General features: G+C 37.2%; 1 protein-coding gene across 1 annotated transcript in view; it reads right to left on the bottom strand.

Moving 5' to 3' along the window:
• Nucleotides 1-609: 609 nt before the first annotated feature.
• The window catches only part of LOC150096557 (uncharacterized), a 51,679-nt gene continuing 33,578 nt past the window's right edge, over nt 610-18,710 (bottom strand). The window contains exon 2 of the mRNA XM_090408637.1: nt 610-1,460. Coding sequence (XP_090264763.1) covers nt 610-1,460 — 851 coding nt within the window. The remainder of the gene's footprint in view (nt 1,461-18,710) is intronic.

Here is an 18,710-nt window from a genome sequence, read left to right as displayed (position 1 = left end):
TTGAAAACGTTGTTTTAACAAATATGGGTTTTGAGGAGGGAATGTATGAGGGGATTTTTTCATAAAAACGAAAAGTATGATATTGAAGTTGCTAAATTCACTTTGTGGAAGTTACTGCATTACGAACAGTCCAATGCTAGATTATTGCACCTGTCCCCGGCTACTCCGGTCCATAAACTGTACAGTGTATTATAACTGTCCTCTTGTTGTTCTGACCATCTACATCCCGCAAAAAAAGTATTGAGAAAATAGAGGTCTTTATAGTTCCCGTCAGAAATCAGCTACCTATGTACACAGTCCTTGCTCTTAGGTGTGAGATCGAGAAAAAAAAAGGCGATGAATATATTCTCTTAATTTTCATTAGCAGAGCCTACTCTTGCTTGAAACCAAAGAATGTCAGCAGTTCCTTTGTCGGAGGCGGGGATTGCTAAGGGGAACGAACTCCAGCAACGTAATAAACCTGCTGCGAGGAGGAGGGAAACCGAGAAGAGTAGGGAAAGAAGAGAAGCTCGGGCCCCAAGCCTGCACATACATGCACGCACACCTATCCGTCTGCGAATCTGGGCTACCCAAATGTCGGAAAACCACTCTGGCACTAAGTCCGCATCGTTATTGCTCCGACTCCGTCTGCGAAACGGAAGGTTCTTTGAAACACGAGGACTCGTAGTGCTTGTTCAGGTAGGACTTGAGGGCGAAAGACTTATTACAACGCTGGCAGCGGAAGTGCTTGAAGGCCGAGTGGGTCTGCATGTGCGCACGCAGGTTGGAGCGATCGGCGAAGGCCTTGCCGCAGTGGGCACACCCGAACGGCTTCTCTCCCGTGTGGGAACGCATGTGACCTTGGAGGAGCCACGGCCTGGAAAACGCTTTGCCGCACACGTTGCACTTGTGACTGAGGTTGTGCGTGAGCACGTGCATGGCCAGGGCCGGCATGCTGACGTACACTTTGCCGCAAGTGGAGCACTTCTTGGCCTGCTGCGAGTCTGGACTGCGGTGGGTCTGTTTGTGACGGGACAGGTTGGACGAAGTGGCGTAGTGCTTCCCGCACTCCGAGCAAGTGTAGCGGGGCCGCTCGCGCTCCGGAATGCCCATCGCGTTCCGCCGGCGAGATCGACCGTCGCTGATGAAGAAGGCGTCGTACGTGTAACTCACTGTCACCCCGTTCGAGAAGACGTGCATCTGAGGGCCTGGACTTCCGGCATCGCTTCGAGCTCCCAGACTCAATGCGGGTTCGGCAAGGTGACTGCACACGGAATCGTTGCTCCGACTCTCGGAGCCACCCATGTAATCCCCTGGGTCCGAGCTCTGGAGCAGAAAGTCGGGCGCGTGATGATGGTGGCTGCTCCTGTTGCTGAGGTCCAGCTCCTTGTCGAAGCCATCGTCGTACCTCTTGTCGTCGTACAGGTACGGATCCCTCTCTATGATGGCGGTGGTGGCCGGCAGAAGGTCCTGGATGTAACCTGCAAGAAAGAAAGGCAAAGCGTAAAGAAAGACGAGGACTGGTGTCCGTTAAATCTCTATGAAATTAACTACAGGGATGAGGACAGCTCTTTGAAAACTCGAAACTGTTATAAATCGAACATTTTCTCTTTTACAAGCAAACAAACCATAAAAAAATCATACCTGAAATGAATTGCTTCAATATTGCAATTTATAACTTCACGTTTTCTATAAACTTCTTAAATTACAGAATTAGCCGTTTTAGACACGGTCCGAAGCAACAAAAGTGTGCGAGTTAGTTCGTGGGGTATTTTCCCTCGTATTCCTGTTATCTCGCTGCATTCATAATCAAAGACAACCGAAAAATGGTTCTTTGTTGATATACTCATCAAAATCTTTTGTCGGATTTCTTCCTTTTTCATCCCAAAATACCCCCTCTATCAGACTGATTGCATCTGCCTATTACATCGTACACTTTCGGTAATGAGGGACTCCATCAGTTAGACATTTGAGATTATAAGTGATCTTTTTCACTGATCATTATTAGCAGACCACATTCTTGCAGATTAGGTGAACGTAATCGAGTGGGTGATATTCGGAGATGTTTATCTCTTATTCTCTTTGGGATATTTAAGTAACCTTTCGTGATGTACGATCAAATACCTTGAACTTTTTGATAAAATAAACCGTTCTGACTGGACTATTGGACAGTTCTAATACCAGCGGAGATTACTGGCTACATTAATTGAAGATGCTTACAAAGATAGTGTAATTTAACTGATGGATTCTGCACGCCACTATATCTTTGGCCTTATTGATGAGATCTCGTAGCTAAGAAAGGTTTCTTCATCATGAGATTTTAACAGAGAAGCCTTTAAGGCAACCTTTTCCAACATTTATATTTCTTTTCCCACTTGGGTTTAAACCAATTTATTTCTCGAAGAAAATATTCTTATCTAATATAATCAGACTATTCGTACGAATGTTGAATATTTCGACCAAAAGATTTTTTTTTTGCTTCATGGTTAAATATATTATGAAATCTTTACAATTATCTGCTCCGGTAATGGGTTTTATTTAATGTATTTCCAACACTTTGACAAAATAGGAGGAAGGGCAGGAAGCCCTACTACCGTTAGTAACTTTCTTACACACTTCCGCCCTCGGTTCCGAAGTTTAAGATGAATAATTTAAACGTACACATTATTAACGCTACTCATACTACTGAATCAAGTTTGACTACTGATCTGGCGCCGACTGTGGCAGCAACAACTTAATTTAAAAATCTTATATTTAACTCGGCAATCGCTGATGCTAATGACTGTTATACATTAAGCAACCGCCATCTAGCGGTCAATTTTACGCACAACAATAGAATTTGATTTCCACCGTAGGACTTCAGTCTGACTGTTATTTGATATGCTAATAAATTCCTTGCTTTGCAATTACTCGAATTTGTTATTAATTACCAGAATGGTAAACTGCCACGTACAAGTGCTAATTCCATAATAATACACTTCTTATATCCTTATAAGGACTGGCTTAAAGGGGCGAAGCAAGAATGCTTTTCATCTTCCCCGTTATCTGTAGAGGACAGTGTAGGGATAAGGTGTTATTGAGCTATTAAAGCTCTGATCATGGCAGGAGGGTAACAGCAATAGCCGAGCCTCAGTTAGAACTTCATTGGCTACAGCATTGCCATCCATTACCCTCCAAGGGTATTAAATAAAATCTCTCTCCCACTCCTATTTATTACACTTACTTCATTGGAAAGTCATATATATATCAATTTTATTTAGAAATCAAAATGATGTTTGAAAAAAACAATCATTTTTTAAAATTAGTTTTGAAAATAATTCAAATCACTTGCAACATATAATTTATTTAAAAAATATTTTAAAAAATATATTCTAATATCAGTTTAACATAAAAATTGACTTTTATCTAATTACAGCTGATACGAATATGAATCTCTATTTTCTATACCATAAAGGACTTGTTGCAAATTTTAAGATTGGTTTGCAAGTTGAAACAATGGAATTAGTAGTAAATAGGCTTAGTTTCCTCTACGCAATCCTCCCTTTGTGTTTAAGAAGGTTTTTTTTTTTGTCTTTGTAAAGAAGCGTTGCTCTTTTTTCTGTGCTCTGATTATCGGCCTGTAACAAAAGGGGTTTTTGAGACGACAAAAGAAAGGAAATCCGATAGAATAAGTAGGTGGCTTTGGTCTATCAAAGTCTCGCTTTTCGGGACTGTGATTTCTAATTGTGTAAGTAATCAAAGTGTGATGGTTTTTTATTTGGTTTAATTTTTTTTTTTTACTTTATTGCTTCGTTGCGAAAATGCGAAAAAAAGCAGACAACTAAAGTCGTTTCTGTCTACATGATAAGTCCATCCTAGTGATTGGAATACTTAGTTAATTAGGTGCCTCTTCCTATCAACCTTATAGTGGTAAGATGCAGAAAGGATGCGGTCTCAGCGTACTTTTCTTTTTTCCACTTTTGTTCGTGATGTCGACAATGGTTTTCTTTTTTTATGAGATCCACGAGGGGGTAAAAGAGATTGGGATATTACTTTGGGTAATTAATATCCCATTGAAATTTAAATTAAATCGTTTAGGAGGAATGGAAATTGTTTTCGAATGCTGAGAGGGAGTAAATAAAGTAAAAAAAGTAGTTTTTAATTATTTATCTGCGTAATTGTTAAAAGATTTAAAAGCGACTTGAAACTTCTGTTTGTGATGTTGATTGAATGATTTTATTGAATACTGCTCGAGTTTTTAATTTCATTTTTTTTAAATTCCGAATTTCTCAAATTCAGGGTGAAATACTCGAACCATTTTTCCCAAGTACAGAGGCCTAAAGGCAGCTTTAAAATCTTTTTACAAGTTAAATTCAAAGTATTTTCGGTAGGTTTTAACGTGATAGCATTTTGATGGGAAATGATAGTTTATATGTCTCTAATATGATATTGCCGCAGACATTTTTGTCAGTTTTATTATCCTTTAGCGAATGGGGGGAGGGAATCGACAAAGACAAAAACACCTGTCGAAAAATTGGCTGTCGCGTAAAAATCACATAAATATATTCAGAAAGGTTGTCCAGAAATGACTGCACTTAATGTTGATGAAAGGGTGTAGGTACTTCCGTACATTTCTCCTCCAAAATGCCATTCAGTTCCTGTAGTGAAGCTGGACGTGAACTTCAACACCGAGCCTCTGAAGCCCAGTCGATAACGATGCATGTCCAAGAAATCATATTGTTGCCCGTGAAGTATCTTCGCTACTATTATACGGATGTTGACTTCTGATTAATTGCCTTAATATCCCATAATGCAAAAAAAAAAAAGATTGAGGACATTACTCAGACCGGTGTCGACCTTTATTGAGATCTCATCAGTGGAAGCCAAATCCGGGAAGATACCAAACAAAAATGCAGAAATAATATATTGTCTATATACAAGTAGTAAAATTGTGTATCGACATATTATTAAATACTCCAGTTTATAGATAGGTGTACGCAGTTTTATCGCTGCTTGCTTACGCTTGGGTGAAGGATGAAAAACAAAATACTGCCAAGTACAAAGCGGTAAAACTTGCTGCAACAATCTCTGATTCGGGAGTAGAAATTCGAGTAAATATTTCCCGCAGATTGTATAAGCGTGGAGAAACCTCGTTCATTTTTCTTTGCTTACACTTGGGTAAAGGATTAAACTTCGTGTCGGAAAAAATGTTTTAATTCGAAGAATTAAATCTTTGAATAAAGAAAACAAAAAGGTGTTAATTCGTAGATTATCTCATCTGTTTCTTTGGCCTAAATAATATCAAGAACTTACAGTTGATAAACCGGTAATCTTAAATATGTAATTTTTTAGCAACAACAACAAACAAAAAAATTAATTTAGAGAGGGGGATCACAATGAGGGGCATCTTTGCTGTTAGGTCACTCATGACATTTTCTTTCCAATTCACCTGACCATTCAACTCCATATCACACAGCTGAGCGAGCCATTCTGTATATCGGTCATGAATTGAATGTTACGTGGAATGAGCATTTTAGAGGGATTAGAACATGTATATCTCATCTTAGATTACTCGTTTAATAGTGGGGCATACAGAAAAGTTTTTTTTCTCCCAGAAATTTGAGTTTTGCATCAAAAAATAAGCAAAATGGCCGACGAAAAGGCAGACAGTTAACAGAAAATACCTAGGTCATAGCATTAGTGGCTTTAGTTCTTGATGCCAATTAACCCAATCCTTGTAACAGACTTCTTTCCGCTTTTCAAGTTCTCTCGATTGACATCAGTCATTCTGGAAATGTTAACCAAACACCGTTGCCATAGAAACTTAAAGATTAAACTCGAAATAGGCTGCAGAAATCTATCGGCCTATTTGGCCGATAGATACTCGCTCTCCAATCAAGATGTAGATTCAAATCTCATCGTGGGTTTGGATGTTTTATGAATGTCTTCGGATGATAGATATGTGTATGTATGGAACAAACTGTGGATCGTACTCAAGAAGTTAAACATTCCAAATCAGCTGCTTGCTGCAATAACTGACATGCCTCAAAACAGCCAAATAGTTGTTAAGAACCAATGAAAAAAAGTTACAGAATGGATATCAATAAACAGAGGGTCCACGAAGGATGCCCAATGTCATAACTCTTAACGCCTCTGTAGCGCAATTGGAATAACAACGGTATATTGCGTCCTTTGATTGGAATAGGCCTAAGTTCGATTCTCGTCGTGACAGGAAGAACCTTTATGTGGACTTTTTCAATCGTGGTGAGTTAGCCGATCTCATAAGGAGGTAGAGGGTTTTTCATCTCGCAGACAAATCGGCCTTTCAGAACATACGCAATTTACATACAACAAATATTAATTGTTGTGGGTGGTAGATGGAGATGATTGGTAGTAGAGGTTCGGTGTAGTGGTGGAGACAGTTGTATAGTAGGTGTCTTCCCGCGATGAGTCTTTGGACTCCTTGGAGGTGTCACGAATAATAATAATAATAGATATTATTGTCTGGTGAGACGCCACTTCAATCCTGCTAACCCGGAGGTCTGAAAATTGAAATGTTTTCCGGTTTATCTATAGAGACTCCCAATTACCTAACCCTCAGCCGATTACATGATAGCTTAACCAAAGAATTATCTTTAATTTACATATTTTTACAACTCCTAATATAACACTTCACCACTTTCATATTCGTAATGACCGAGATATGGAAATATACTCACTCAACCGATTTCAAACGGCATCTTCTTATACAAAGAGAAACTCCGTAGGGAATTTCGAACTAATAAATACCCAGATTTTAGAAAATTGAGAATTTGAACTCCGTCTAAGATATTAGGAATATTTTAATACCTTTTTAACTACAGATGGGTTTCCAATCTCGCGTTAAAGTAACAGAACAGAGTTTCTTTCTCCTTAAAGAATAGACAAATCGGTCGAAGAACACATGCAATTAACTATGATATATTCCTTAAATATATATAAAGAGCCAATAGGCTTCATTTCAGCGATATAAACATTATTCAAATTAAGGGGATATTAAATCCCACATTGTTTTAAAACCGAATAAGAAACTAAAAGATTGGAATCAGAGAGTTTCATGCCGAATATAGTCAACTATAAAAGTATCGGCGATTACTAGCGTGAGCTAATGCAAGTAGTCCTAGTACGTAGTACGATACCGGACGACTCGTTGCAAAGGTGGGGAAGTTCAGATCGCTATTCTTGGTATTTTCCATAATGTAATTCTTTAGTTCATAAGTTATTTTCGCTATGCCCTTTGGTATTAATTTGGTCTAGCTACTCACTGATGGTCCGCGCGGTTAGCCTAGTGGCTTTGCGCTTCGCAACCATATGCCTGAGGAAGGAGTGTCCTAGGTTCGATTCCCGTCCACGACGTGAGGAGCTTAAGGATCTTCCTCAGCCATAGCCAAGTTAGCCGGTCTTGGGCGCAGACAGTAGGGTTTTTTCCGCCAGTTTATCTGGTGTTTTTCATCCCGCAAGCAGGCAAACCGGCCCCGTGAACACACAGGTTACAGTCATAAATACTTACGGCAAGGAAGGCAACGGGAAACCACCTTGCTCATAATCATCTCTCCCTAGAATGGTAGCATATAGCTACCCCCCCCGGCCGTATGGCAGAAGGGAATAGATATACTCACTGATGAAGCCTCAATAAAGACTGAAACCGGTCTGGGTAGTGACCCCCCCCACAAACCATAATATAATAACACCATACATTTCCTAGGAAATGTGTTTTTACATTATGGAAAATACCAAGAATAGCGATCAGAACTTTACCCACCTTTGCTGCGAGTTGACTACGTACTTGGACTACTCGCATTAGCTCACGCTAGTAGTCGCCGATACTTTTATAGTTTACTATACTATATTCGGTATGAAACTCTCTGATTCCAATCGTTGAATTTCTTATTCGGTTTTAAAACAATGTGGGATTGAATATCCCCTCAATTTAAATAAAGTATGATATATTCGCCTAGTAAGCGCAATTTTAACAACCTGCAAGCATGTACAATAAGGCATTCTAACATGATTCTACAACTCTGTGAGCCATCATTGCGATGCGAGACTAATGTTAGGCTTAAAGTACAGATAAAAATAACAAATCCAAAACTATAAATACTGAATAAAACTCGTTAATCCCCCCCCCCTAAAAGAAGAGGACTTAAGGTATTAGTAAAAGAGGAAGCGAGTATAGATGGTATTAAAGATACTAAAGATTGAGCTCAAATATAAAGAAATGCAACAACCAACAAAACTTAAGATGGTGAAAATGAACTATTTAATAAGCTTCGGGAATGTAACCAAAACATCATTAAAAGAAGAAGAAAAATTCGCCGAGTACCATAAAAAGGAAAGAGGGATGCGTGCCCGATAATTTGTACTCTACCTTTCATCAGCATCTGGAAACGAAATGACTTTAAAATTTCAGTCTTTGCTCTAAAGTACTCTTCCCTTAAGCGGAAAAGGACGTTAGTGTGCCTTCTTTTTCTGTCTGTTTCAGATGCAAAACTCAGGTAATACTGTGTGTGTGTGTTGCGCGCACGTGCTCTTCACCACTTTGTTATTTCTCTTAATTACAATTCTTGCATTTTTCTACGGGCAACTTGTTGAATCAGCAGATGGAAAAATGTTCATTTCTAACAACATCTGCAGAAAGAGATTTTTACTCCTTCGGGCTGTTAAAAGAAATAACATTCAACCCTGAATTGAATTCTGATAACGAAATAGTTGGACGCATCCAGTATATGGGTAAAAAACGAATGTAATATACTGATTAGTACGATATGATTTAAATATAAAAGCACATTATGCTGTTGAAAAACTATAATAAATGCTTTAACACCATTCCAATATTAGTAATTAATTTCATTATATATATATATATATATATATAGCAAACGAAGACGCTTTGCGGCTGTAGCTTTACTGTGGAGCACTTTTGTGTAGCCGGGAAGCGACATTTACAGGGGAATAATTTAAACTCTTTCATAGGATACCATAGCAGTATGGCTTTAGTATAATAAAACGAATAAATCTTTCTGTCCATATATTTCAAAAACGTACTTTCTTTCAACTGCATTAAGTTCACTACGAAAAATGTTATTGAATTGTACTGTAGATGCAAGAACTAGACAGCAATTATGCGTAACCTTAGGAAGGTTTTTTTTTTCTCCGTGCTACTCATTACTAGCATCACACATGTGCAGGGAGTTAATGAGCAGAAATTCCCTTTTACGTTGTCTAGGTCCGATCATGATAAGGAAGTGTGTGTGCGTGCATATGTGCGCACGCTCTCCGGGTTCGTCGATCGGGTACGTTAAAACTGAGATATTTCGCAATTTTCGACTTTTCGGATATCTCATTAGACCCCCTTGCTGTCGAAACAGCTGAGCGAGCAACAATCAATAGAGAGAGAGAGAGAGAGAGAGAGAGGGGAAAAACATTGATAAGCAAAATGAAGCTTGCCAGCAGGAAATGAAGTTTCATTCCAAACCGGTAAACTTCATTACTTCGCCAACGTATAGCAAGCTAAGGAGGAGAAAAAAAAATCTTCTCATTAGTTTTAGAATCCACTGAACGGCATTTTCCTTAACGAAAAGGGCCAGGGAATTTTTACCTATGATTGAGAAAACAGGAAAAACCCACGGACTTCTCCCGTAAATTTCCCTTTCTGTTTAAACTCTTTAAAAAGGCGTTCAATTTGGTATTTATGCTCCTCGGGGAAAGAAAATGGACACGTGATTACTGCATAACAATAGGAGGAATTCTGGGAATAGTTTAAAGCTCCTACAAACATCTCAATATCATAACTGAATTACATTCAATTATTCCTCTCCCTCAGTACAGTCAGCTGCTGCAGTGGTGTGATTTTGTTACAGGTACTCCGGTTTTTGCTACGATAATAGTGCGTCGTATATATAATATGCATTTGCAAATGTAGTATTGCAATAAATTGTATGTAGCCAGCAAGCTATCACCAGAAGAGAGACCTGGAATGAAAAAAACTAGAACAAGTTCTATTTCAGAACTTAATATATCATGACTCATACCAATGCTCAATAGTCGACTAGCTGTTAAGCTACAAGACTGTGAAAATTAACAATTTTTATGTAAATGCATCGCATACTACAGTATTGAAGTAATCTAATAAAACTTTGCTTTCAATATCGATTCAGTTTGGGTTCTCATAACATTAAGGTGTCTTATTTTAATTGGGCTAAAAAGTAAAAATTATCATTAGAATTAAGATGAACGATTTTGAAGTGCTCTCGAAATTTTCTATTATCCATTTTTATAGTAAAGTACTAATTAACAATAAAAGAGTGTTCAAATTGTTTTGCTAATTAATACATTTTAAAACTATTTGATAGTAACAAAATCCATTAAAATGCGTTTTTTATACTGGATAGTTTCTGATGATGCGTCTGTATGTATTTGTTTTCAACTGTAAAAGAACATTACAATACTCGAGGAAAAAGAATAAAAGAAACATAATCGTAACGTGAAGTTTTCAAATCTTAATGGATATTCAAATCAAATCAGAGACCATCACTAGATTTGGACAATGCGACTTAATGCTCATATTTTATCGGTTTCTTTGTGCTCATTCCTTAACCCAAGAATGATAAGACATTCAACCATCATTAATAATCAAATAAAGTCGACTTACACTGTTTAAAGGAGGGAAGTCATATTTCAGAAAAGATCTACGCAATGATATTAAAATCTACATTATTGGCCTCTTCTGTTATTTAATATGAATCTTATCATCCCGATGTATTGTACTGAATATTAAGGTGTTTCCAAGAAAACTAATGAAAGAGTGAAGATTAAGAACGATATATAAAACGTAACTCCCCTTCCCTGTAACTGAGATGAAGAAATGGACGTTAACTTGCAGGTTGGTTAACCTAAAATGATTGGCTAACTAATGCGTTTTAGAGTTAACTAATCAAACTATTTGCAAGGTCGTTATTACACCGTTCAACCGGTCTGATTGTGTGTTTGTTTTAACAGCGCACAAAGTAGAATCCATTACAAAGCAATGTTTTGTAGCTGCCAGTGATTTGTCAGTAATAACAGTCATTGTTTGAAGGACTGCAGGCAGACGATAATGACGTAATGGCCGTGTGTTTGTGTGAAATCTACTGTTGACGTAAGAAGCGCGCGAGCGCTCTATTAGTTGCTGCTTCTCTTCTGTCGTTAAAAGTCCCATTAAATTAATCACCTGCTAAACTATGCAGCCCCTGTAATTAAACCCCCGATTACGACTTTCCGTGCGCTAATTAATTATGTTATAATTAGCATCGCCTTTGTAAATGGAAACCATTATGTTTTCATGCAACCTAACTACAACACCGATAACAGCGATGAGGCCCCGAATTACAGGAAGTACACACAGAGAAAAAGGAAGCGCTCACGTCTCGTAATTCGGGGGCAGCACAAACTGTTCCTGTTATCAGAAGTACATTCTTTCACATGACACGCATCTTGGACTGGCTACTGTCCCTCTTTTCCTCCCGATTTTCTCTTTCCTTCCTCCCAGCGAAGCTCTATAGAAAATGCCTTTCCTCTCTTGTGGTTGGATCACGTGAATTGCACGCAAATCGCAGAAGGTTTCTCACCTGGACCGCTTGTAGGGAAAGTGGGAAGAGAAGATAAAATGAAAGAAAGGGATCAAGATGAATGACAGAAGGTTGAAAAGAACCTAACAAATAAATAGGAAACATTGAAAATCAGACGGGAAGGGCTGTTGACTATTAGCATGGAAATAAGCAAAAGCAACTAGAGTCTAATAAACCATATTTGTATTATCTTTTAACCTGGAGGGAGCATCCGTAGCTCAGTCAGTATAGAAGAAGCCCTTTGATCGGAAAGACCTGGGTTCGATTTCCGTCCATGATGTGAGGAACCTATAGTCTTTCGACTAAAGGTGAATTAGCCGGTCTCATACGGAGGTAAGGGGTTTTTTCGTCCCCTGTAATGAATACGTCCAAGCCATATACCGGCCTCGACCCCGGATAAAATTGAGGGAAAGCAATGGTGAACTACCCTGTCAAAATCTCACCAGGGAATACTTTAACCAATGCGTACAAAGTTACGTATGATCGGAAGCGACTGAAAGAGGAAACCAGTTGAACCTGGATACGAACGTGTAGCAAATATGGTCCATAAGAAATGATTGCATGACGTAATTGATTGTTGGTTGAATTGTAAAACAGTGAAGTCAGCAGATACAACTTTTTGTAGGTCTGATAGGAGAATTTGCTACCTAGAAATACGAGTAACTTCCAAAACAGATTTTATTCTATAATGAAGGATCCGAATAGCAATTTGAACATTATTCTCTCTCTATAAGCATCACTCTGTTGAATAATGTAAGCAAATAAAAGTCAGATAAGATTCTCGTCGGATAGAACACTTGAAACAGTCATTGAAATAAGCGGTTGTATTTCTAAAAAGAAATAGCAATGCCCAATGACTTGTACGCCGTAAATGTCCTAGATAATAGCATTCAGAATTACTATTGGCAATTGCTAAATCACGTGACATTGGATCGGAAAACGCACAATAATATGCCACACTGATATATGATGATATCCATTACCATGAACAGTGACACAACAGCATAATACATTCTCGCGTCATGGTGTTCTTAGAGCATAATTTATACCAAGCTATTCTAATTTATAAATTTCTATCATCCTAAACGGGACATCTATTTTGATTTTATATCCGTTGGGTAATAACAAGACTCATTTTACTACTTTTTTGCTATAGAATGTCTTTATTTACTTAGTAGTTCAGCGATTCTACATTTAAGATGTAGAATAAGATGCGTTAAGTTCAATATATTTTAAACTATTTTTCGAATACACAAAAAAAAAAATTATTAATTAATCCTGCAATCGGAAAGTTCTTCATTTGGTTTTTTTTTTCAGTTACCTTACGTTTTGGTTTCTGAATTAAACTTTTACTTCAAGAGAAAGTTCTCTGCGTTTAGAAATAGTTAAAGTTATCCTCGTGATGTAAATTTTAACTCCCACAGGTGTATTTCTCTTCTTGTTTAGGGATTAACATGAGTGGGACAATGCGAATCACATGGCGTTTGTTACTGAGATATTGTAAAAACAATGGAAGATTCAGTTAAGAACAGGGAGCTCTTAATGTTCAAGCATTAATTTCAGATTCCGAAAACTGTAATCAAATAAAGGAAAATCTCCTCATCCAGATATTCGCAAAACTTTGATTTCCTTTTAAGTCCAATATTTAGAAATGAACTGATTAGTTCACATGATCTAACTAAAACCAACTAACTGAACATGAACTGAGAGGCAATCCGGTCACTCTCAGGGCTTCGCGCACTTTTCTTATACTCGTCCGCCGCACTTACCCATAAGAAATATGAACATAAAGCAAAAAAGATCTACAGCAAAAGGTACGTCAGAGGGCGCAGCTGTGAGTGTTGTCCAGATGGATTACTGGATGTTTTAGAAAACTTTTCAGGTATTCTTTCTCCTCCTCCTCCTCCTCCATCGGTCGTTCAGGATTGACTTCCCATAACATGTTCTCATAGATGCCCATCATGATCACTTTCCAAACAGATTATTAATTCACTGATTTAAAAGCATATTTTAGTAATAATATTTATTGGACCTTGAAACAAGAACAGTAACAACGTCATCCAGTTACTGTTTTTCCAGTTTTAGTTGCTGTATGTGGGGACAGCAACGGCAACGAACTTTGTTCGGTACAGTACGAAGAAATCCTCTTTTATGTGCCTCGAATCCTTTATGAGAAATTTTCCAGGTGAAGCCCTTCTCCACGCAACATCCACTGCTAACATATACAATGTTATGAACGTTCTGATAACAGTCCATGTAGCAAGATGTTTTGTATAATATCTTCGATTCAAACATTCATCCTTATTGCTATTGAGGGGGGGGGGATGTCCTTTTCTACCCCGCAAAAATGCAAAACTACACACGATTATAACACAATGCTTTTCATTAAATTTTAACAAATCACTCTGACAGTTAAAAGATATTTCGCCGAAGCAAAAGTAGTCCAAAATATTTGTACCAAAAGAATACACACAATTTACGAGAAAATTTTGGCCTCATAGTCTTTGTTTGGGCTCTAATTCCAAGAAACTCATTCAAGCATTCAGTAAATTAATAAATGTAAAAATTTTTTTCAAGATATGCCATTTGATTTTCTGTATTACGATTCGTAATATTCATGTACCCAGAAAGGTCAACATTCCGCGCTGACCCTTGTACACTCTAGCATTTCAAAAGAAGACTACTGGGTAATCACGGGAAAACCACGAATGCCCAATTTTTTATACAAACTTTGTTTAATTTTTTATATTAAACACATCTATGTATTGTTTAGAATATAATAAGATATCTTAAACTACCTAACCTTTATCTTCGGAATTATCATAGTCATGTGGCTTCCCATGAAGTTCATTTGCATTCGGTATGAACTCAAATATATTAGGAATATGTTGAAACGAAAAATTATTCAGAAATAATATTAGTTCAAAGCTTAAGAAATCCATCTTGGATAATGTCAGTTTGTATTTTAAAATGCACAGTATGAACAGTCATTTGATGTTATGGTAAGTATATGCATTCATTTATAGTTTTCTAGTAAATCGTGTATGGATAGAACTCATGGTTTTGCACGTGCGCACACAGAAATTTCGTCACACTATTTTTTTTCTGTACTTATTTTCTGTTCTCTATTCTGATTTTTATCCAATTATCATCTGTGGAATAATTACATTCACTATTGTATTATATAATCACTTGCGTCATTCCTTCACTTTTAAAGACTTCCTCTTTTCAAAAAAAAAAAAAACTTTCTATACCTGCTTCTAAGCAATCCCGTTTGTTTTGTTTTTTTCCAGAAGGTCATCTAAACAAACAAAGAAACAAACAAAAAAAAAACAGATGTTTGTATTAGTGTATACAATATTTTATTAACCATCATTACAGCCTCAGTTCATCAGAGAAAACTACTGCGCATGCTCCATTGTTGCCTGCTTTACGAGGTTAAAAACCCATTCGCCTCAGTACGCTACTGATTACTTCACTTGTTGTTAAATCCTAGACGGAATCGAACCCAGAACTTTCCAACCAGAGGGAGGAGCCTTCATGCCGAGTGAACGAAACACCTGCCACGGAGTTACTCCTTCTGTCGCTAATTCCAGCTCTCATCTGGGATAACTGGATCAGTTAGTTTTTCCAACTCCTCAAGCATCCAGTTTCGATATTCCTGCACCCGGTTATCACTGATTGCTTGTTTTGAGCGGACAGAAGTCCAGATCGGTATAGCCTGTTGCTATACCCCATCTGTGAGGGGTCCTATGCATCGGATATTCGGAAACACTTTTTCTGCAGACTGCTGTTGTCGTTCGACCTATTCTTTTAATCTTCCATCGGCTTCTCATCTGTATCATGGCCATAGAATTAGTGATGGCTGTACGTCGTCTTAGTGCTGAGATTGACGGGTTCTCGGCACATTCTAAAACATCGCACTACCTGAATACCAGCAACATGGCGAGTTCTATGATACTTTTACCGGTGCATGAGTGACGTCCGTCCCTTGCTCAGATTCAACTAAGATCATGTTGTATAGTTACACACTCTCTTATTATCATTCGATATCTAATCTGTTTATTATAGGTGAGAGTTGACAGTTAATATGACAAAGTAGCTGATTTTCTGGATGAATGGGAAGGTCGGGTTTTTTAAAACATTTCTTTTCAAAGCATTTGTAAAGTTAATTATGTTTCTGAAAATAAAACCCATCAGTTCAGTACAAGCAATGATAGAAGGGTATCTAATGGCTGCTAGAAGTTTATTCAATAGTCTTGGATCAAAGACGGCCAAATATTGTTTTTAAAAAATAGAGTGAAAAGTACAAAAAAAAATCGAGACAGAAAAGGATCTGGGTAATAATAGTCCATAATGCATTTCAGCGATGAGCTTTTGAGTATGACATACAGCCTTAAACTCAATTCTTAAAAGAACTGGGCGATGGACTGAGTCCTTGACTCTTTATCCCGTCATCTGAATGAAGAAAATCTGTGTGGATGGAGTGTTATTGAGCTAAAAAGCTCTAGTCATGGCTGGGTAACGGCAATAGCCGAACCTCAGTTCTCCATTGGCTACAGCATTGTCATTTGTTGCCCTGGAAGTCCTAAAAAGGACTTGCCTTAAACCCAGTCCTTATAAAGACTGGCTTAAAGGGGCAAAGCAAGAATGCTTTTCATCTTCCCCGTTATCTGTAGAAGACAGTGTAAGGATAAGGTGTTATTGAGCTATTAAAGCTCTGATCATGGCAGGAGAGTGACAGCAATAGCCGAGCCTCAGTTAGACATTAGCTACAGCATTGCCATCCATTACCTTCCCAGGGTTTCATCCATCCTAACAAGATCACCGCATCTTTATATTAATGGCATAATATAGAATAAATTTAGTGGTGTATTAATTTTACACATAAATACTTGAGATTATTCTCATCTATACACTAAAATTACAAGATTTCACTTCTTTTAATATATGTATTATATGATTACATAATACATTTTCTTAATAATAGCTAATACGAGTACTGAAAAGCTTCGAAAATGATAGCATTTACTACCTAAGAGAATTGAGCCTTATGATAGTTATTCTTCACGTTAAGAAATGAATGAAAACAAGCGCTATGTGAATCAGATTTCTAAGCTTGTTCAGCCAAAAAAAAAAAAAAAAGCGCTGAGAAATAGACTTCAAAGTGAAACATTTTTAAAAAATGAATAACCGAAGACTAATAAAATAAAAATAAAACATATCGAAAATGCACAGTGCTTTCAATGGTATTTACAAGTAACATCTCTGATACCAAAATCTTTAACTCTTTTAACGAAAAACCGAGAAATTGGGGCCAGAATTCTCGTGAAACGACCACATTTATCTTGACAGTGTTCCTGAAAATAGGTTTTCTATCGATACATAATACCTCATATGTTTTATGATGCACAACTATTTATAATGCAAAATACTTATTTTTATATAATATGTAATGCAACAGAGTTTTTATTTACACATTATTAATACTTGTTTTACTTATGATCTTAATCAACACTTGATTACGATCATAATCAAGTATTGATGTAAGTGTTCATCCACCTACTTCTTTCATGACAACACTTTCCTGTATCTTTTCTCCCTCATATTCTAAGGCATATTTATAGCCTGCTCATGAAGTTGACAGTTTGGGACTACACGTCAGAGGAAAAGAAGTTGGTGGATGAATACTTGAAATTGTCTTTAATGTTAGAAGGAAGTTAAATCCGCTATACAAGTAATTTCCACGATGGCTCACTGAGTATGCTATGAAAGCATCGTAATATATATTTAAAACTCTGCTTATACCCAAATTTATACTCTGAAGGATTATTCAAGACTGCGATGTAAAGATTATTCTGAGAGTTCGAGATTATTCCTAACGATAATAAAGGCAAACATCATATTGATGATTCAGAAACAGCAGTTAGGTTTCCAAAGAGAAGGGGAAGATTTTCCTGAATCCATCCGAAAGTGTCTTTTTAACTGAGCACAACTGCGTCAAACTTAGAAATAGATGGCAAAGGACAATTTCTTTAGAGGGTGTTATAGCTGCTGTTAATTGTGAGTGTTTTGGAAATAGTTCTTCTGCTTTGAGTATTGGAAGACCTTGATCAGTTTCGTCTGAGAAGTAGGGAGGTTTCATTTAACTTAAAGCATTATTCAGTTTGTATGTATAGACATACGTAGCAGAAACACGAATGGCAAAGTTAGGAAAATACGAATAAATGCTGGTGTTTCGAGGTTGGAAAGACTCAACAGAAAGGTCGTCGTAACCTCCACCAAATGCAGTTTTGATATCTAAGTTAGAAACGGAAAATTCTTGTAAAATACTAATGAGAATGTGTACAAATGATAATAGAATCTAGAGGGGAAAGCAACAAAAAGCAGTACATCCGATGACAGACTGAAAGAGAACGTGGAACTTATTTTAAACCAGTAGAACGAAATTCCGATATTCAAATTTTGTAAACGATTAAAATGATTTTCCAAACAGATGGATAACCCAATCTTCATCATAACAGTCCTTATCCTTATAAGGACTGGCTTAAAGGGGTGAAGCAAGAATGCTTTTCATCTTCCCCGTTATCTGTAGAGGACAGTTTAGGGATAAGGTGTATTCAGCTATTAAAGCTCTGATCATGGCAGGAGGGTAACATCAATTGCCGAGCCTCAGTTAGAACTCTATTGGCTACAGCATTGCGATCCATTACCCTCCAAGGGTATTGGATTGAATGAATCAATCACCATGATCATCCTCTAGCTCTTAATCAGGAGTTTCATATTCGCAATCTATATAATTTTAATATTACTGTATTAAAAGGTATAGAAATATTTTCAAAATATTATAATTATTTCTAATAATTTTCATAGATTATTTTAGTTATTATATTATTTTATAGAAATTTCTAGAATAATATATTGAAGCTATGTTTCTCACTTTTAGAGTTAGCATGTCCACTATGTTAATATTGGTACAAAATTTTATAAAATCCAGTGTGCCATAATAATTAAAAGAAAACTTCCTGATAACTGCGTCATTAGGGAAACATTTATTAGAAGGTGCATGTTGAATGTCGATAAAATATTTTTCTTAGAAGTTAGCTG

This window comes from Typopeltis vanoorti, chromosome 18 (assembly GCF_054136105.1).
Source record: "Typopeltis vanoorti isolate ZY-2024b chromosome 18, IOZ_Tvanoo_1.0, whole genome shotgun sequence".
Lineage (NCBI taxonomy): Eukaryota > Metazoa > Arthropoda > Arachnida > Uropygi > Thelyphonidae > Typopeltis > Typopeltis vanoorti.
The sequence above is the reverse complement of the archived record's forward strand: the minus strand, read 5'-3'. Positions and strand labels throughout refer to the sequence as shown.